At 41.0% G+C, this 18,207-nt stretch overlaps 3 protein-coding genes across 4 annotated transcripts; 1 reads left to right on the top strand and 2 right to left on the bottom strand.

Annotated features, from left to right (window-relative positions):
* Window positions 1-264: 264 nt before the first annotated feature.
* Window positions 265-3,490, bottom strand: LOC127367553 (peroxiredoxin-6). 2 transcript variants are annotated; one of them, XR_007885510.1, is made up of 6 exons: window positions 3,323-3,490; window positions 2,569-2,725; window positions 1,410-1,559; window positions 1,144-1,290; window positions 787-1,031; window positions 265-565 (listed from the first exon to the last, which is right to left on the bottom strand). XR_007885510.1 is itself a non-coding variant. In XM_051407543.1 (5 exons), exons 1-5 carry the CDS (start codon window positions 3,412-3,414, stop codon window positions 903-905), a joined length of 675 nt encoding a protein of 224 aa, XP_051263503.1. In that variant the 5' UTR covers window positions 3,415-3,490; the 3' UTR covers window positions 265-902. The 2 variants fall into 2 exon arrangements, 1 of the variants encoding a protein (XP_051263503.1); XM_051407543.1 differs by having other exon boundaries at window positions 265-1,031.
* LOC127367482 (polyisoprenoid diphosphate/phosphate phosphohydrolase PLPP6-like) lies at window positions 3,470-7,095 on the top strand. Its single transcript, XM_051407410.1, has 2 exons — window positions 3,470-4,452; window positions 6,309-7,095. The coding sequence occupies exons 1-2, from the start codon at window positions 4,068-4,070 to the stop codon at window positions 6,728-6,730; spliced, it is 807 nt and encodes a 268-aa protein (XP_051263370.1). The 5' UTR covers window positions 3,470-4,067; the 3' UTR covers window positions 6,731-7,095.
* Window positions 7,096-8,455: 1,360 nt separating this feature from the next.
* On the bottom strand, window positions 8,456-10,879 carry LOC127367427 (myocilin-like). Its single transcript, XM_051407305.1, has 3 exons — window positions 10,236-10,879; window positions 9,628-9,732; window positions 8,456-9,508 (listed from the first exon to the last, which is right to left on the bottom strand). Exons 1-3 carry the CDS (start codon window positions 10,717-10,719, stop codon window positions 8,706-8,708), a joined length of 1,392 nt encoding a protein of 463 aa, XP_051263265.1. The 5' UTR covers window positions 10,720-10,879; the 3' UTR covers window positions 8,456-8,705.
* Window positions 10,880-18,207: the final 7,328 nt, after the last annotated feature.

Below are 18,207 nucleotides of genomic sequence, written 5' to 3'. Positions count from 1 at the left end.
TTCCTGTTTGAAACACCTCCACTCTCCTCAAATTCTCCTGTCTGCTGGTCACAGAGAGGAGCCTGTTGCCAGCGGTTCCCAGGATCAAAGTTGATAAGCTCTTCACTGATGCTGTTGACCCGGTGAGGGGGAACGCCAAATCCTACACAGCTGAGTTAACAGCCGCCTTCAAACAGAGGTAACATGGTGGCCAAAAGTCAGGGCTGTAGTTCACCGTTTGCTAAACATCATTCTTTAATCTAAAAATGATGGGGGAAAAAGAGCAACCTTAAACCTTTTATTGTCATACACAGATGCCATTTAAACACTCGAGTATAGATGCAGTAATTACACAAGACTTTCATTGAAATTAGTTTGTCATGGCAAAACTAATGCAAAGTTACACTAATCAGGTATGTGAAAGAAGACAATTTCACAAATACTAAATAATTAAAACATTTGTAATAATAATGAAGTAAACCTCCTCATAAAATGAGCACCGAGGCATGGGAATAGTTTTATTTGCTCTCATTACGTCATCCTTTGTGTAAACTGGCACCATGAACCACTTCCTCTTGCACTGGTCCTAAAAGTAGAGGTACATGGGTAAACAATACACATCTTATTCTGCCATACTGTATATATTATTATATTATTTTATCATTAAATATGAAAATATATTCCCATCTCAAGCCCTGCCCTTCCAAAAAACATCCCCCTTTATAAAAGTAAAAAGTCCTATATATGTTCTTTAAGGCACTGGTTTTCATTCCATACATGTTGTCAGGGACTGGTTTGTTTATCTACCTGGTAGGGACAAAAACGAGCAGTACTCAAAGTCCAGGGTTGAGAGGTGCTGGAGTAAGGTACAGTCTGTGTGACAAAAGTGAGTGTTGAATATCTGTGCTGTCTCTTATGTGTGCTTATGGCTTGGGTGTGTAGCGCAGGTACTTCTTGCCAGAGGGCAGATCTTTGGTGTAGATGCCTTCTGGGAACAAAGAGGCAGCCTCCTCCTCAGACATGTTGGGAGGGACCATCACACAGTCTCCAGGCTGGAGGAAGACAGATGCAGAGAGAAAACGAGGTTATTCTACGTGGCTGTTCTGTAGTCTGCTGCTGAAATGTTTGCTGACAACTCAGAACACTTTCCAGCGTTTGACCTACCCTCCAGTCAGCAGGTGTGGCCACACGTTTCCCTGCTGTGATCTGGAGCGAGTCCACCACTCGCAAAATCTCATCAAAGTTGCGTCCGGTGGTGGCTGGGTAGAGGAGTGACAGTTTCAGCCTTTTGTCAGGGCCAATGATGAACACCTACACACAAACAAAGAGATGGAGCCTGAGACGGTTAATTAACACACTAGTTTAAGTTATTAAGTTTGAAGGCTGCCTATAAAATAGGAAAATTGGATTTTAATTGTGAAGACTCTTACACAGCGGGCAGTGAGCGGCAGGCCATCTTTGTCCTTCTCATCGGGGTCCAGCATGCCCAGGGCCACTGCCAGCTCCCGTTTACTATCTGCTATGATGGGATAAGGCAGCGAGCAGCAAGCAGACTCCTCACAGTTGTACGCCAGGATGTCCTGGTTAGTACAGAGACAGTAGTTAGCTACACTGATGGACCCAATCCATGCCAGAAAAATGCCCCCCACAGCACAGCAGAGCCACCGGATCCCCCACTGCAGAGGGTAAACCACTCAGGCCATCATTCTCTTGGTGTACGTCATACACTTTATGAGGATATGGCGAAGGGTGAGCCATCTGAACACATCACATCTTTCCACATCTCAGTAGACCAGTGCCAATGTTTTTTATTCACCACTGAACTCTCAAATGTGCATTCATCTTTGTAATGAGAGATTTATCCACTGCAACCATACTATGGCAAAATCAGAATCAACTGAGTCTACATTTTTATAAATGCCACAGAGCATGATTGGATGTTAAATGCTTAATTGTCCCATGCAGTGCATCTGTGTGACAGCATCTGGATCTGTTATTTTCTCCACTCATTTACTGAGGTTTTTTAATATGTCACTCATCTGTACATTAATTGATATTTAGGGAAAAAAACTTTTTAATGTTTAGTGCTGCACACACAGTAGAGTACAAATTTATCAAAATATAAATTTGGCTATAAGATTGTTCCTAAAATGGCTGCGCTATACAGTATACTAATTTGAACTTTACCAACAACCCTTAGATTCAACCTTTTCCTTAAATGCAACTGATGTAGTCCTGTATGAAATACAGTCAAACTACTTTAGATACATTCAACCATATAATCTTATTTAAATTAATGCTAAAATTGTGTTTTCTCCATTGTGAAAAAATTGTTCTGCAGAATTCTGAGGCTTTATGACTGTAAAACATCCTGGAAGGTTGTGATATCTCACATTCAGTAACTTCTGGATGCCAGTTTTCCCAATAAGCATTTGAAATATAAGGTTATGTTTAACCGCATCTTCAACAGCATTTACACAACATCCTTCTAAGAACCTTCCAAGTTGACCCACTGTGGGCAGCCTTGTGCCTTCCCAGTTTGACTGATATCAGCTCTGTGTGTTACTCCAGATGTGGTCTCAGAAACACCTTGGTCCAGCCGTGGTGATCCTCCAGGCAGTCGATGGAGAGGGCGATCATTTTGACGTTGCGTTTAGTGAACTCACTGCACAGTCGGGCAGCTCGACCCAGCTCTGTGGTGCACACAGGGGTGTAGTCTTTGGGGTGGGAGAAGAGGATTCCCCATCTGGAATGGAAAGAGAGATTAGTGAGGCTGTGTCAGGTGTAATGTCAGCGTTGGTGCTTCTGTAATGAGGAGATGCAAGCTGAACTTTCAATCTCACTCAGGTTTCCTCTCATCACACACCCACCTCTTAATATTGTGGTTACTAATGTTGCACAACAGGATGACTGATGGATGCATCTCACCAAACTGACAGGATGTGAACCCTCTGTCACCCAAAATGACTTTTATCATGAGGTCAGCAGTGTGATTGTGGTCAGTTTACTGATGCTTCTGTTTAAGATCATCTCAATATCTGATCAAGAGCCTTATGACCTGATCACAAACAGCCATAGATTCATTTGTCCACTACATTACTTTTTTTTTTTTTTTATGACATATGCACTGCCAAGCTACAGCACCACAACTATTATAGGTTTATAAGTTTAGATGACACATAAAGCATAGTCAAAGGTCTAAAACAGAAGAAGAAGCAGTAACAGGAACTGGATGCAATATCTCCCTTCCTCTCCCTCTCTCCCTCTCTCTCTCTCTCTCTCTCTCGATAAGAAAACGAATCAGTAACCAAAAATTATAACCATATTCAATGAGCCTACTTACGAATCACCGAGAAATTCGTGGAGTTTAATTTTGCCAGTGGTGGCCTCTGCCTCGAAATCAGGAAATACATCTCCGAGCAGCAGTCCCGGCATATTCGGTGCGATGTGTTCCGTGTGTTCAGCTGCGGTTCTTATGACAGTAGGCGTCAGACGAAAGAGGAGGCGGAAACTTCCCTGTGAACGGGCCACACTATTTACATAAACCTCCACTGTCGACTGCACAGGGCAGCACACAATATACCACCTTCAGACTGATATAATGCGCTGCGTCTGGTTTGTGCCAAGGTTTGAAAATGACCAATTTACGCACGGCCCAGTTTTATTATTATTATTGAAAGTACAGCTGTATTGTTAAGTAGTTTAGTCAGAGAATCAATGACAGCATTGGGGCCTTTTCCGTCCTGGCGGTGTTATTAGATACAATACAGAAAAAATATAAAGAATTAAGTTTTATTTTGACATGTTACAACATGCAAATAGCACCATTTCGGTGGAATGGCCCATTTACAGTATAGAAGGAAGGTACACCATTTCAAACTCAATTACAAGTTAATGGGGAGGACAGTGTAGCCACGTGAGTCGTGACCAGAGCGGTCCAGTTCTGAATCGGTGACATTTTAACCCCTGCGTCCGGACTCACCAGTTTGCAGGATGTTTTGCGTCTGAGCGCAGCAGGATTAAAGAGTTTACTGGCCGCAGGTGGTTGATAAAGAAGGGCGGAGAGGTTACTCCGGTCACTTTGTCAAATGAAAATGTCCGCACCAACGTCCAGACGGAATAGTTGCCGTGGAGTTGTGTGTGGAAACCGGGCATCATCTGATTGCCATGTCCGGCGCCGGGGCTCCAGCTGTTCTTACTTCTCCTCTGGAGCGCAAACTGAAGACTTTTCCGTCAGTCTGAGCCAGCCGATATTCACCATAACGCTCCGGTTCTTGTTGGCAATCGATCTGTGGCTGTCCAAGAGGCTCGGAGTGTGCGCCTGTGAGGAGTCTTCATGGGGCAGCATACGGCCCCTGGTGCGGCTGGTGGAGTTCTCTGGGCATGTCATCCCGTGGCTCGTCGGCACCGTGTACACTCTGCTGCGGGGAGAGAGTGCGGCGGAGCAGGAGATCATGCTGAACTTGGCCCTGGGTGAGCGAATTGTTTTGAATTTGGGTTATCAAGAATGACTCCAGATGTCAACACTGGTTCGGATTCCTGCAATCAAATTATGAATTCATTTTAAGATTTTTTAAGTCAATTCTCCGCTTCTTAGGACTGCCATCCTTGATCAGCTTATTATTATTCTGGCCAACTTTCCTGAACGCAGCATTAGTATTATATGGAATACAAAGTGCACATTATACGCTAATATATCACCCTGCTATCATTTTGTTGTATTTATCACCACATTAGCTGCGTTATTACGCACATTTGTGCCAACTCCAAAAAGTGAAGCCTTTGCCAGCCAATCAGTGGCTTTGTTGGTCTGAATAATGTTAATGGATATTGATATAGCACAACATAACAGGTCAAAGCCGCATCAGTTCACCCAAACAGTAGAGCTACGGGCTGTTTGTGAATCCCCGTGACCGAGCGAGAAACAGCAACAGCGCAGCAATGGAAAGTTTTCTTCTTTGAGCCCAGCTGATGGCATCTGGGGCCACTGAGAGGAGGCATGCACGCGACATAGCTGATGCTTTATTTGCATGTGTAGATTATATTCGTTGACTGACCGTTTTCAAATCAAGTCCTGTGCTGTTATACTGTATCTGTTGTGGTGAAATACCACAGCTATTTCTGGCACATAATAGCCTGTATGATGCCACTGTGTTCTGGAAATACTGGGGGTAGGATAACCTTTCTTAAATGCTACACACCAATGAGAAATGAACGAGTCAAGGAGAGAACTTGAAATGAAATTAAATGAGTGTGGTGTTGTTACCATTTACATATATTGTACTGCTCTTGTCCAAAGTCACATAAAGAGTTCAACAATCCTTTATTAGAGTTCGGTAACAGTTTCTAGTAAGACAGCCTTTATAAATGTTTATAAGCAGTGACTAATGTTCAATGGTCAGTTATAAGCCATCCATAAGAACAACTTTGGGGTTGCCAGGTTGTGAAAAAAAAACCTTTTTGCTTCAGCAAGATGCTTGCTTTGTCATTTTGTGCTTTCAGTAAAGAGGTGTTTTTGTAAAAACACTTCATTAATGACAATTATAACTGCAGATGTGAGGGCTTATTCAAAAGTGAGAGACTCGTGAGCATTTCATAATGGATTACTAACATTTCTAACTGCATCAAACAGAAAGGACAGACACCAGCCAAGGGGATTTCCCACAAAAAGGAGTTATAAGCAATGGCATATAACAGATCTATAAAGCATTTGTAAGTGATATATTAACCATAAAAAGCTTGGATAAAAATGACAAAACCAAAAAGTATCAAAAAAAGATGTAATATTTATGAGAGAGACTGCATGGGACAAAGAATTTAAACCAACTCTGGAAGACAGTATGTTTAAAACCCGGGTGAGTAAAGGCACAACATTTTTAATTTAACAATAGAAACAGAAATATGGAAGGACATCGGTAACAATACTTGGAAAACTTAAACTTGAAAGATTCATTATTTTGGAGAGAATATGAATATAATTTAGGACCCGAACAACTATTATTTGGCAGAACACCATGCACAGCCACTCTATCGAGGAAATTATAAATATCTTTTGAGAGCTCTAAGAATAGCAGCACTTAAACAGATAATAGAAAATGGCTGAAATCAGAACCACCACAATATAATAAATGGAAGACCACAAGGAAGGAAGGAAGTTACAGTAGTCATTAACATACTGTTGGTTGTTTATTACATGCTTTGTTTTACTTGTTTGAAAAGTAACTACTTGAGGGATAGTTTGGATTACTCTCAAAAGATGATGATGTTCAACAAGGGAACGTGAGCTGAGTTGCCACCAATGTTACATCTCTCTCCTCCTCTCCTCATAGCTCTGTTGCTGGACCTGCTGCTGGTCAGAGCTGTGAAGACTCTGGTCAGACGTCGCAGGCCTGCTCAGAACCGCTCTGAAATCCTCTCCGCCTTCTTTGTGGAACGCTACTCCTTCCCCTCGGGCCACGCCACACGGGCGGCCATGTGTGCCCGTTTCCTCCTTGCCCAGCAGGTGGACACAGCCTCCATGCGGGTCCTGGTTGTGGGTTGGGCCACTCTGGTGAGCCTGTCCCGGCTGCTGCTTGCCAGACACTATGTGACAGATGTGGGCTTTGGCTTGGCTATGGGTTACTGCCAATATAGTCTAGTGGAAAGGTTGTGGGTGACCTGGGACTGCCTGCAGGACCTACTGCTCATGCGACTGAGAGAGAGACTCAACAAGGCTTATAGTGGACTCTGGATGGCAGATTGGAAACGTTAGGCGTATTGGAAGTGTTTGTGTGGGGAAAATGTGTAGCATGAGTGTGTGTAATTCAGGAATTCCCTGCTGTTATAAAAAAGTGAATTTGACTATTTATTGGATTATATCAGAATTACTTCAGTATGCTTATAATTTCTTCTGTTTGTATGTATATTTCTTTGTGTTCTTTTTAATTTTTTGAGAGAAGAATGAAGTGGAAATATTGAAACTGGATGGCTTGGGTAGTTACTGATGGGTTGTAGCATATCAGCTTGTTTGCACAATGGTGCTGATGATGCATGGACTTATTCTTACAATGCTGAAACCAAAGCTGAATTTAAATAGAGCCCTTTTTTAAAATAAAAAGCCGAGATGAGTACCATTTACATATGTAGATTTGTATCTTCAGACAGTGATTATGTTTGTGAATAAGTATGAAAGCTGTGACTGCTGTATGAAAATGCCACTGTCACCCTGCTTCCTGTTAAAGTGAGATTTCATATAAGTATGTGGTGGCACTAGTGGGGGAAGTCAATTCACACTTCACCCAAGTTTCCATCAGCTGCTGCTGAGTCTCCTGACTGTCATTATAATACATCCCATCTCCTGTTACAGTGTTGATCTGTACATACCAGTGCAAATTCCACTCTAAACTACATATACATATATATATATATATATATATATATATAAATATGTGGTGATTTTTTCTGTGGTTGGACATGTCCTTTTCCCATTGCATGATTGAAGTGAAACAAAATGTGTATGCATAATGCAGATGCAAACAGTTGTCCACAGAGGGCAGTGCATAACAAGAATATGGTTGCCAATAGCAACATGATGGAGCAGCACGTTTTGTTTAATGTGCCGCCTGTGAATTATTGTAGGTAGGTAAGCTTATTGCTGCCACACAAACAGTATCTTAAGTTTTGTCATGTTTTGGAGAAAACATTTAGGATCAAAGGTCAAGGGCTCTCTGAGTCACATACAATATGCTCACATAATTGTAGTTCAGTAGCTATCTTGCATTTAGCAGACATTGTTAGCTGCAGTTGGTGCATTTGGTCCCCTCAGGTAGCCAATTGAGACCATATTTAATAATATAATAAACCTAATTTCCATGGAACTGTTATTAAATCACACAAAGCGAACATTTCATACATAGTAAATATATTTACTATATAAACATCAGGTATAGAACAGGAATCACTGCATGAGGAGAAGATACAATGCAAACACTAAATGCAGTGTGTACACAAATGATTGTGGCAAAGCCTTAATTGCAGTATTACAATTCCTGAACGGTTCTTTTAGGACTTGCATGTGTATCATTTATGATACACATGCAAGTCCGTCCTGGTCCAGTACGTAACTTATACACTGTGATGTAGGAACTTGCACATCCACTGAGAATGGACTTTCATATTTCATATTCATAGATTCTGTAATTTTTAATAAAGTAGAAGGAGCAGATGTCTGTTAAGGATTTTAATGTGGAACATGTACCTTTTTATTGCAAAAAAAACCAGACATGTTATTGGTCCAGGCAGACTATTTGTATATGTCCTAATACATGTCTGGAGGAGATCTTTAAGGAAATTCCATTCTGCTGTGTGTCTCTCTACACAGTGTACGTTGATACAGTGTACACTGATCAAAGATAATAACAGGTAGCACAGAATTTCATCATTAGTAAAAAGATTTTTTTATGATTTTTGAAACCAAATGATGACATAAGCAAGCGTGTTATTGTAAATGTATTTTATTAAGAACTTAAATAATTAGAGCATTTATCAACAGATAAAAAAGAGCTACATTAATCTACTGTAGGAATATATTTCTGTTGCCACAATAGATCTTATTTACAATAGAAAAAATATATTTTAATGATGCAAAAACACATACATGAACTCAATGCAAATGATTACATGTTTTTTCATTCACTTGCTCTTGTATCAGTCCTGTGGACAGCAGTTTCTCTCTGACTGTGTCCTCTTTAGTTGCTACCATGGCTGGCCCTGCCCAGTCTAATGTCATAGGTGACCATGTGGAAGTTGTCCCAAGCGTACAGCTTCCTCTGGGCGTGGTTGTAGTCCACCATGCTGTTGTAACGGTACTTGTTCTTGAAGGGCACAGCAACAGCCCGTCCCACGCCTGTTGCGGTGTCAAACATGTAGTTGATGGTGGTGTTGGGCGCAGTGTAGCTGGCTACCGTGTACAGACGTCCGCATACCATGAAAGCATTGGCCACTGTGTTCTTCCTGATGTTGGTCTCCCAGCTCTTCCTCACTTCCAGGCTCTCGGGGTCCAGTTGGGAGATCACAATTGCACCCTTAGCTTTGCTTGTGCTGTATATAGCCCACAGGCCCTGTTCATCTGCCACTAGGTCAATGTCAGTGTAGCCGCCCCATGAGTACGGGTGCTGGCCATGGAAACCAGCATGAGGCAGGTCCAGGCGTGATGCCAGACTCTCAGAGGCCAGGTCGTAACGGATCAGGGTACGGCTGCGTTTGCGCTGGTAGTAGAGGGAGCCGCGGTACATGGTTGCCCCCGTGCTCTCCACAGGCTCTGGTAGGACCAGGACCTTCATAGGGAAGCCTCGGGAGAATTGATCCATGTCTTCATAGGCAAAGAGCTGACGAACATCTTTACCCACTGTGTCGATACGCCACACAGTCTTGTTGGGGTAGTTAGGGCCCTGGGGCTCGGGATCCTGCAGCCACACTCCATACTTCCCTGTGATACTGTCCGCCTTCCTGTGCAACACAGGATCTGCCACTGACTGCAGCTCTCCACAGCCTGGAGACAAAAGAGACTTAGACATGGTGTTTGTTGTATATTTACAATGCTTTTGAAGGCATTCATTTTCATCACCATTTTGAGCAGCTACATCAACATCAGCAAAACCCAACCTTTACCTGTGGAGTTGTGATTTCCCTCTGGAATGAGGCGGGATGCTGGAACCTCTGTAACCTCAGCCTTCATCTCCTGGTACGACCCATTCCCAAACTCATATGCAGGGTCTGGGAGACGTATTTGTGTAACAAAGCAAAATGTTACACACAAATGCTGAAGTAGAATATGACAAAAAATAACAATTTATGTATATGTTAGTCGTAAGCTAAAGTTAAACCATAGTCAGTCCCAACACGAGTGTCTCATTTATTTGCTTCAAAGCACAGCAGGTTCCCCAATACTGTTGCGCGCCTGAGAATGATCACATGCACATAAACAGACATGCGTGAGTAACAAAGCCATAAAAGAAGAGAGAGGGAGTGTAAATTCCAATCCCCTTACTCAACCTGGGACAGCTAACTGCAACCTGAACTGTTGTACCGGGAGACTTTTCATAGCCTAAGTCAAACACAAAGACATTTATCCCCCCAAAAAATCATAAACACAGAAGAGCTATCCTATCATTGCCCCCAAAAGAGAACTTGTTAAATATAGGGGTTAGGAGAAAATGTGCACTTTTGGGTACACAAGTAATTACATAAGTTTTCCCTTTACTCACTGATGTACATACCACTGGCAGGTCTGTTTTCACGCTGAGTCCCCCCAGAGATGTGTGTCTGCTGGCAGGGTTTCTGCCTGAGGCTCTCTGCCTCCTGACTCAGCTCGTCCAGCCTCCTCTGCAGCTCCTGGACCTGTCTGTTCAGGCGCTCCTTGTCTTGCTGCAACTGGTTTCTTTCTCCTGTAACTTTGGAGTAAGCTTCCTGAAGACCCTCTTCAGCGTTAACCCCCATCCCAGTCCCAGTCCCTCCGTCCACTCCTGCTATGAGCTGGCTGACCAAAGCCTCCAGCAGAGTGAGTCGGGAAGAGACTCCATCCATCTCTGGTGTCATGCTGCTTCTGGAGCAGCTGGACTCCTCTGGACTGGCTACAGTGAAGGTGTAGTGGCAGCGCCCCGTGGCGTCATTGGAGCGGCGGAGAGAAGCTCTGTCTTGGGCCTGGCTTTGGCTGGACAGAGTTAGGCAGGACAGACACAAGAAGAACACCTGGAGCCACATTCTGGAGGGTGAGGGTGTCAGTGGTCTTCTGGTTTGGGGAAATTCTCAGGGATGCAACTGTTTATCTTTTTCTGCTCAGTAGAGAGTGTCTCCACCTGACTTATATTTTATCTTTCTTTAGCTGATCTCTTCACACCTGAGTATCCCTGATCAGTGCAGGTCAGTGTCTGAATCCCAGCAAAGCTGACAGAAGGATATTTATACAGTTAACTGTCAGAGAGTGGGAGGGGATGAGGAGTGTGGCAGGGAGGGAAATAGCCAGGGGGGTGTGGAGTGTCTGTAAAGGTCCACGTGTGCCTTCTTTTTGGTGAGGTGTGCTGAAAGTGACAAACAATGTGCAAATCACACAGTATCAGTGGAAAAATACACAATTTGATGTTTGTTTTTTCCTGTAGAGAATTTTTTTTCATTGCGTCTCAGCAGTTGGTATGTCTCTGCAGGTTGTTTTGACTGGACAGCATCTCTTTATGTGTCTACTGGCTGTCACCTGCAGCGCTGTTTACTTCCTCCGTGACGGCTAGTTTTACTATTAAACTCAGTTTATGACCTGGGTACGGGGTGAAATTTGAGCTGGCACTCTTCCCCCCTCTCCACAGCTGGGCAGGATGTTGCACAGTCAGGCTATGAATGGAGATGTGGTGTGGTTGGAGTTTGTAGTTTTCCTTGAGTTTCACCAATCATAGCAGTCCCCTGTGCAAACTGAGCCATATATCACCAAACTACTAGTGATTTTATTCTCACTGGAACAAGTTGCCTTTTTTAATGAACTATAGAAAAAATCAAAACTATTTTTTGCAATTTTCACTTTCATCCTGCAACGTCTGTACAAGATTTCATAGCAATTTATCCAACAGTCAGTGTGCATGAAAGGGGTGGGCTTATTGGCTGTCCAAATGACAGATAGTCTGACATTGCCAACACCCCAAAGCATGGCTTAAAACGTGACTGAGAAAGCAAAACATAAAAGCCATACATTTTTATTTGACTGAACACATTATAGGGGAAACTAAACCTTTTTATTTTCAAAATCATACCATCTGGCTTTCTTTTCTCTCTTTACAAGAAGCATGTGGCCCACCTGTGTTCCATACAACTGTCTCCATGTGATACGTCTGGGACCTGGTTTGGTTCTGCACCGAACAGAGAGAGGAAATAGCAAATATATCACCAATCACACAATACAAGTATACCCATTGTAAGTGTGCAAAAAAACCCATTTTTCTGGTCTCTGAGGGGATAAAAGCATCTCAACTGTCCTTTTCATTTTTCTTTTTTTTAATCAACATCGTGCAACTGCCCTCTGTGACAAAATAGTTCGTATAAATACCAACAGCAATGAAACCTGAAAAGCAGCTTGCAGCACACATCTGTGTTTGGTTCCACAAGATCAATCTGCTGCCTAGTTAACCTGTCCGTTTTACAGCCCATGGAAATTCACCAGTATTCCACAGTGTTTTTACCACTAAGGTGTGTTTTTCTTATGTAACATAACAACTCACACAACCCGTAAAAAGAAAACAGGGGATCACAATGTGCTCACAACCTCTTCCACGTGCATTCTCTATATGCTGAAGTAGCTCTACTGGGACACAGGACTTAGCGTTTGTCTGCTCAAATGCTCAACATGCATACCTTGAGCTAAGAATAACATTTATAATGATGATGGCTCTTACAGTGTGTTATAGTGCTTTTGTCACACATGTTTTTCTTTCTTTCTGAAATACTGGGCTTCCATGTGCTGCAACATTCATATGCTGTTCATTTTCTAACTTGTAGGATAGTTTCTTAACTTTTATTTTTGCCCTAACCTTAAAATATTCCCCTTTTATTTCCCATTTATCAGCTTTATTGCACACTGACAGATAGTATAATAATCAGTATCCGCTGGCTTTTCACTGAAGCCATTTTGTGTTTTCACTTCATAAAATATTCAAACTCGGGACTTCATTTCATGCCATAGTTTTTATAGCTACATTGTTCCACAAAATGGAACTATTCAAAATGTCTTGTAAATTTTATACACATCTACCGAAACTTGAGCCAGACATAAATTATATCTTTGAAAACTTTGGGATCTTCACTACAATTTAAACTTGTAGTTCTGGATATTTTAAACAATTCGGTCACTTGGGGATATCGTAAGTAAGTTGGAAACGCAATATTGACATATCATCACATGGTGAACTTGTTGCTTATTTAAATATATGGCAGCATTCATTTGGAGTCATTTTCTTGCCAACTGATGAATGCAAGTCCAATAATCACTGTAGCTCTTTTAGCCTCTTCTGAGTTTCAGTTTTATAACCATTCTCAGCTATTTGTTAATAAAAATGATGAACGTATGAATAAGAAATGAGTAATATAATCAGATGGAGAAAGGAGTGAAACATAACAAACATACTGTACTTATTTTATAAACCCGGTCAAAGAATAATCCTAAAATGTTTGGCAGTATAGAACTTCCATAGTTTAATTCTAAAGGTACATTATACTGCTGCAATTGTTTGAATATGAATTACATAATATTATGCAATAGAAAACGAGGTGGGGAGGGCTGTTGGGGACATTGCCATTACTGAAGAAAAACAAAAAAGATGAGAGAAACAGTGTGATTGCTGATTCGGGACAGACATGGCAAATTAAATGCTCACCATCAGAGTTGTTTACACGGCAGCCACTACAAACTGATTTACAGGAAGTCCGGCAGACGGGATTTTATAGAGCAGGAAAGTGGGCTTGGTAGCGATTTAGACAACATAATTTTCCAGTGGCCCGACGAATAGCAAATTTGAGCAAAACCCTCACAGAACAATCGCTGGCTCGCCAGACGTGCATTTACAGGTGTGAGGTGTTGCATAACGTGCATTTACATGTGTGCCAGTCTGACTTGTTGATGTGCGGTGTAGTGCAGACATGGAAGCATATCCTCACAAGAACAGTGTTGAGCATTCAGTGTTTTTAACACCGTTATACACAACCTCCCACCTCAACGAATATGTGACATTTTATCAACACGCCTCAGTGCTCAGACTAGAAGTACAGGGTTTGTGTTTCTCTGAATGTCTCTGTGTGCTCAAGTGTATAAGACAGAGTGAGAAAGAGAGTGAGAAATGAGAGTGAGTCTTGAGGCTTCGCACTTGTTGTGATGTAAGCTGCCGAAGCTCAAATTAGCCGTGCTTAATTCACAGTGAGCCACTGATGGAATCGAATCACAATTAGTTTGTTGTTTGTTTATAGTTCTATAGTGTTCATTAAATGGGCCCATGGGGGAGTCTGTGTAAGGTGTTTCTGAGAAAAACATCAAAAGTGGCCTGCTGTCTGTTGGGGCCGCGAGAGTATAATCAGATGAGGTCATACGCCTACACACACACGAAACCTCAGCCTCAGTGGGTGTTGTTTGGCTCAGTACAGGTGTTACACCAGAGGTTCTCATTACTGATGCAGACATGGCACCAGAGTGTCCACTGTGAAAACACAGACAGTCGCACATACAAGCATATCAGATGCAACTGACATAGCACAGCAATGATGCAATCTATTTAACACTTGGCTGCAGGTCTTTCCTGGGACTCTTCTGCCTCACAGGAAATGATGTGGTTCTCACCAGGATGTTGCAGTGGAGACAGTAAGGGGTAGGATGTGCAGAAACAAAAGATTCTTAAACAAACAGTTTGAGATTTGAGGAAATAAGCTGATTCGCATTCTTGCTGAGAGTAAGATGATTAGATTCATACCACTTTAACATTCGTCCTGCTAAGTGTTAAGTTAACTACAAGACTGTTCGCTTAGCTTAGCATAAAGACTGAAAACGGGGAGCCTGGCTCTGGAAAGCACACTACCAAAAATAAATAAATCAGCACCACCCATAGAGACTTCATCCACAGTGATCTGTAGTGTAACAAAGCAGAATCCACAGGCATGCGGCTCTGTGAGGCTGTAGCTGAATGTTAATGACAGCATGACAACTTACTCACAATAACAAAACTAACATGTTGATGTTTAGCAGGTATAATCTTTACCATGTTTACCATTCTAGTTTTCAGTGTTAGCATGCTAATATTCGCTAATTAGCACTAAACACAAGGGAGCCAGATGAGGCCGAGTGGACGGAGTGAAATTTGGACTTGATGGCATTAGATGAGTGAGAGATCAGTAAAGTTATTGCATTTCATTTTGAACGGTACGTCAATGTCCGTCTGAAATGTATTGGCAATCCATCCAATAAAGAGAGATATTTTCACTTGGACCAAAGTGGTGGACCGCTTTCATGAATAGAAATATATACTTTGCAGCAAACAGGCTTGGGGAGTAACAGATTACATGGGCCTAACTGAGTTACATAATCAGGATACAAAGGTAGCACACGTCACCTTAATGATATTTCTTTTCTCTTGTCTTTATTTGCATATTTGGTATTGAGGTAATCAAAAAGTAACTCAAAGTAATCAAGTTGTGTTATTTTAAAATTGAGATACTTGGATTAGTTTACTACTATACTTTAATTAAGAAGTCATCAAATGTTAAAAAGGTCTGATTACAGGACCTCTTAGGCTGTGTACAAACTTTAAGATTCAAAATATGATAATAACAATTAATGTTCAGTCAGGAAAGCTAATATTTTCTATCTCTATGCCAAAAATGTTGTACATAATGTTCATGTCTGTCTTTTGTGACATTACGTCATCTAAATACACAGTGTAAAAGTAATGGGATTCCTGCTCATTGTAATTCCAGTAATATCTCCCAGAGCAATCCCCCTCCAGGCATGTTGTTTTTATAAGTATGGGTTTATGGGATTCCACTGGTTCTAATACACATATTCAACTGTTTCGGTAAATTCCTCCTTTAACACAAACTGCCATTCAATCTCTGTGTGTGTGTGTGTGTGTGTGTGTGTGTGTGTGTGTGTGTGTGTGTGTGTGTGTGTGTGCGTGTGCGTGTGCATGCAGTGTGTGGCTGGGCTTTTTAAAGGTGTGTGTTACGTAATGGGGCCACTGGTTTTCCCCATTCATGACAGTTTAACAACAGGGCCCTTCCCCTATGATGCAAGGCAGGCTAAGATTTAGCAACTATGCTGCGAAACTAGCAAAAAGATTAAAATCAACAAAAATGTGAATGTTCATAAAAAAATGTTCTTCAAGTAGTTGAGCTTTGAATACTTTGCAACCTCAACTGCAACTCAACCACTCGTCTGTTTTCATCTTGAGATGACAGGAGCTCGTATATCTCTCCTTAGCTCGTCTCAGTGGCCTTGTACTCTCATTTGAGAAAGGAACAAAAGGTAAGGTCAACTGAATTCCTTCCCTGTAAGTAGATTTAAATCTCAGGCTATATCAAATTCAACAGCTGCGCCTGCTGTCTGTGACTTCTTGTTGGGCTCCACTGAAAAGAAAACAGTGACCTTACTTGAGGCAGCAGCTCATGTTCTGGTACCGCTCAAACCAGACACAGTAAGGTCATTTAGTGGACTGAGACATGGTGAGTAGGCAGCACCATCCGGTCCAAGCACAGTGCTGCAATGAAGCATGGGTAATGGATGATTTAGGGCGATGATGGACTGGTGCACTGAGACCAACATGTTGATTACTCTCCCCGGCCTCCCTTTGACCTGAAGCCAATAATTTGTTTTCCACCAGCCCTCCACCATCTGTCTCTTATTCAGACACACACACAATGACAAACAAACACAATCTCCTGTATTTCATTTGAAAAGGAATTTGTGAGCTTTGTGTCGATGTTCATATTCAGCCTTTATGCAGCCTTGTGATGAAACCCACAGTGTACTGTTATCTTTGTCTACCTTGGCCCATAGGTGGACAAAATAATATAGATAAAAAAAATAATACTTAAAAACCAACTGAGAGATTGTCAGTCATGTCTATGTTTCCAAAGCAACGCAAGACAACTAATAGCCTATGTATCCTTTCATTTGTTCATTTGTGTGTTTGTGCATTTCAGACACGTCAGTAAAAAAAACAATTTAAAAATGATATGCTACTAAACAAAGACTGTGTTATTCATGTGTTCTCCTCAGGTGTTTATTTTATGCTTCTTTATGCAACCTCATTTCAGAGGGAGAAGATTTTAACATGCTAAATGATGAGTTTATAAGATATGATGTATTGTTATAGATTGAACAGTCAAAAGTAGTTCCTAATCATCAGAAATGATTAAATACTGGAAGGGGCTATATTTACTGCATAAGGAGATAATATAACTTTTTTCTGATAATAAACTGTGAAGTTATTTTAACTTAACACAACATTTTCAGTTACACAAACTCAATTTTGTAAGTTAAAAACACTCTTGATTAAGTACTTTTTACTAGGTATTTTGTTTTCACGGTATAAAATAAAAATGACAAAATTAAGTCAAAATTACACAAAAATTACTAAAGTCTACTTGATCAAGAATGTTTTTTGAACTTACAAAATTGGGTTAGTTTTACTTAAAATGTTTTAGGTAATAAGTTACAACAATTTTTAGAGTTAAATTATCTTTTCTTGTTTTACATTGTGCCTGTGCCAGTGTTTTATGTTAAGACTTTTAATGGAGGACTTATATAATGCAGTCCCACCTGGAAGTTCTGTATTGTGATTGCGATGGACTAGAACAAGTTGCCTTTGTTAGTAGAAATTACAATTATTGTTGCAATTCAAAACACCTTGTAACATGCATTGCTATTTATTATAAAAGCTGACATGAAATCAGGCAATTTAGGCCACAACAATCCCAAAACAGCCTGTGAAATCCTGGAGGGACTGGTAGTATTTTTACAATCTTGTAAAGCTACCTTTACTTCAGAAAAATATCTGAATTATTCTTCCATCACTGCTGAAATTAAGTGTTTTACATATGTTACATGTCATTAAATATATTATCTGGAGTAAATTATGTAGTACTAGATAATATAATATACTATACTAAACTATATTGCTTTATAACACTGTATAGCAATGCTTTACCATATTATATGTTGTGCATTATTTTCTATATTCATCAATAATACTGTGTATAATAGGTTATATTATCTGTGCTCTGTCAGCTGCTAGTTACAGGAGTTATCCTCTGAAAATATCTTTTTAGTGTAATTTATTGCTTGAAATTCAGATACTTACCCCCTTGAAAACATCTCCCCAACAGACTGACACAATAATTATAATTCCTGCAGTGACCTGAATTGTGTTGATGTTGATGTTGATGTACTGGATACCCTGCTCTCACATCTCTCATCCTTTCTCTGGCAGGTATAAGGTCACATGGGTTGAGCCTGGGATGAACCACAGCAGCTCAGTGGGTCAGTTTTTATGTCAGTGTAACTCTTCACAATATCCTAATAACAGATTCAGTTACTTACACAGCTGTGTGCTGCTGTTCTGAAAACACTGGAAATATATAAAAATATATTTGTTTTACCATGATTGTGACTTTATTTCTGTCTGACTTGACTACACTCCTGTTATACTACCTAATATTTGTGTAAGGATT

The sequence above is a fragment of the Dicentrarchus labrax genome, unplaced genomic scaffold, assembly GCF_905237075.1.
Source record: "Dicentrarchus labrax unplaced genomic scaffold, dlabrax2021, whole genome shotgun sequence".
Lineage (NCBI taxonomy): Eukaryota > Metazoa > Chordata > Actinopteri > Moronidae > Dicentrarchus > Dicentrarchus labrax.
This window is presented reverse-complemented; position numbering and strand designations above follow the sequence as displayed.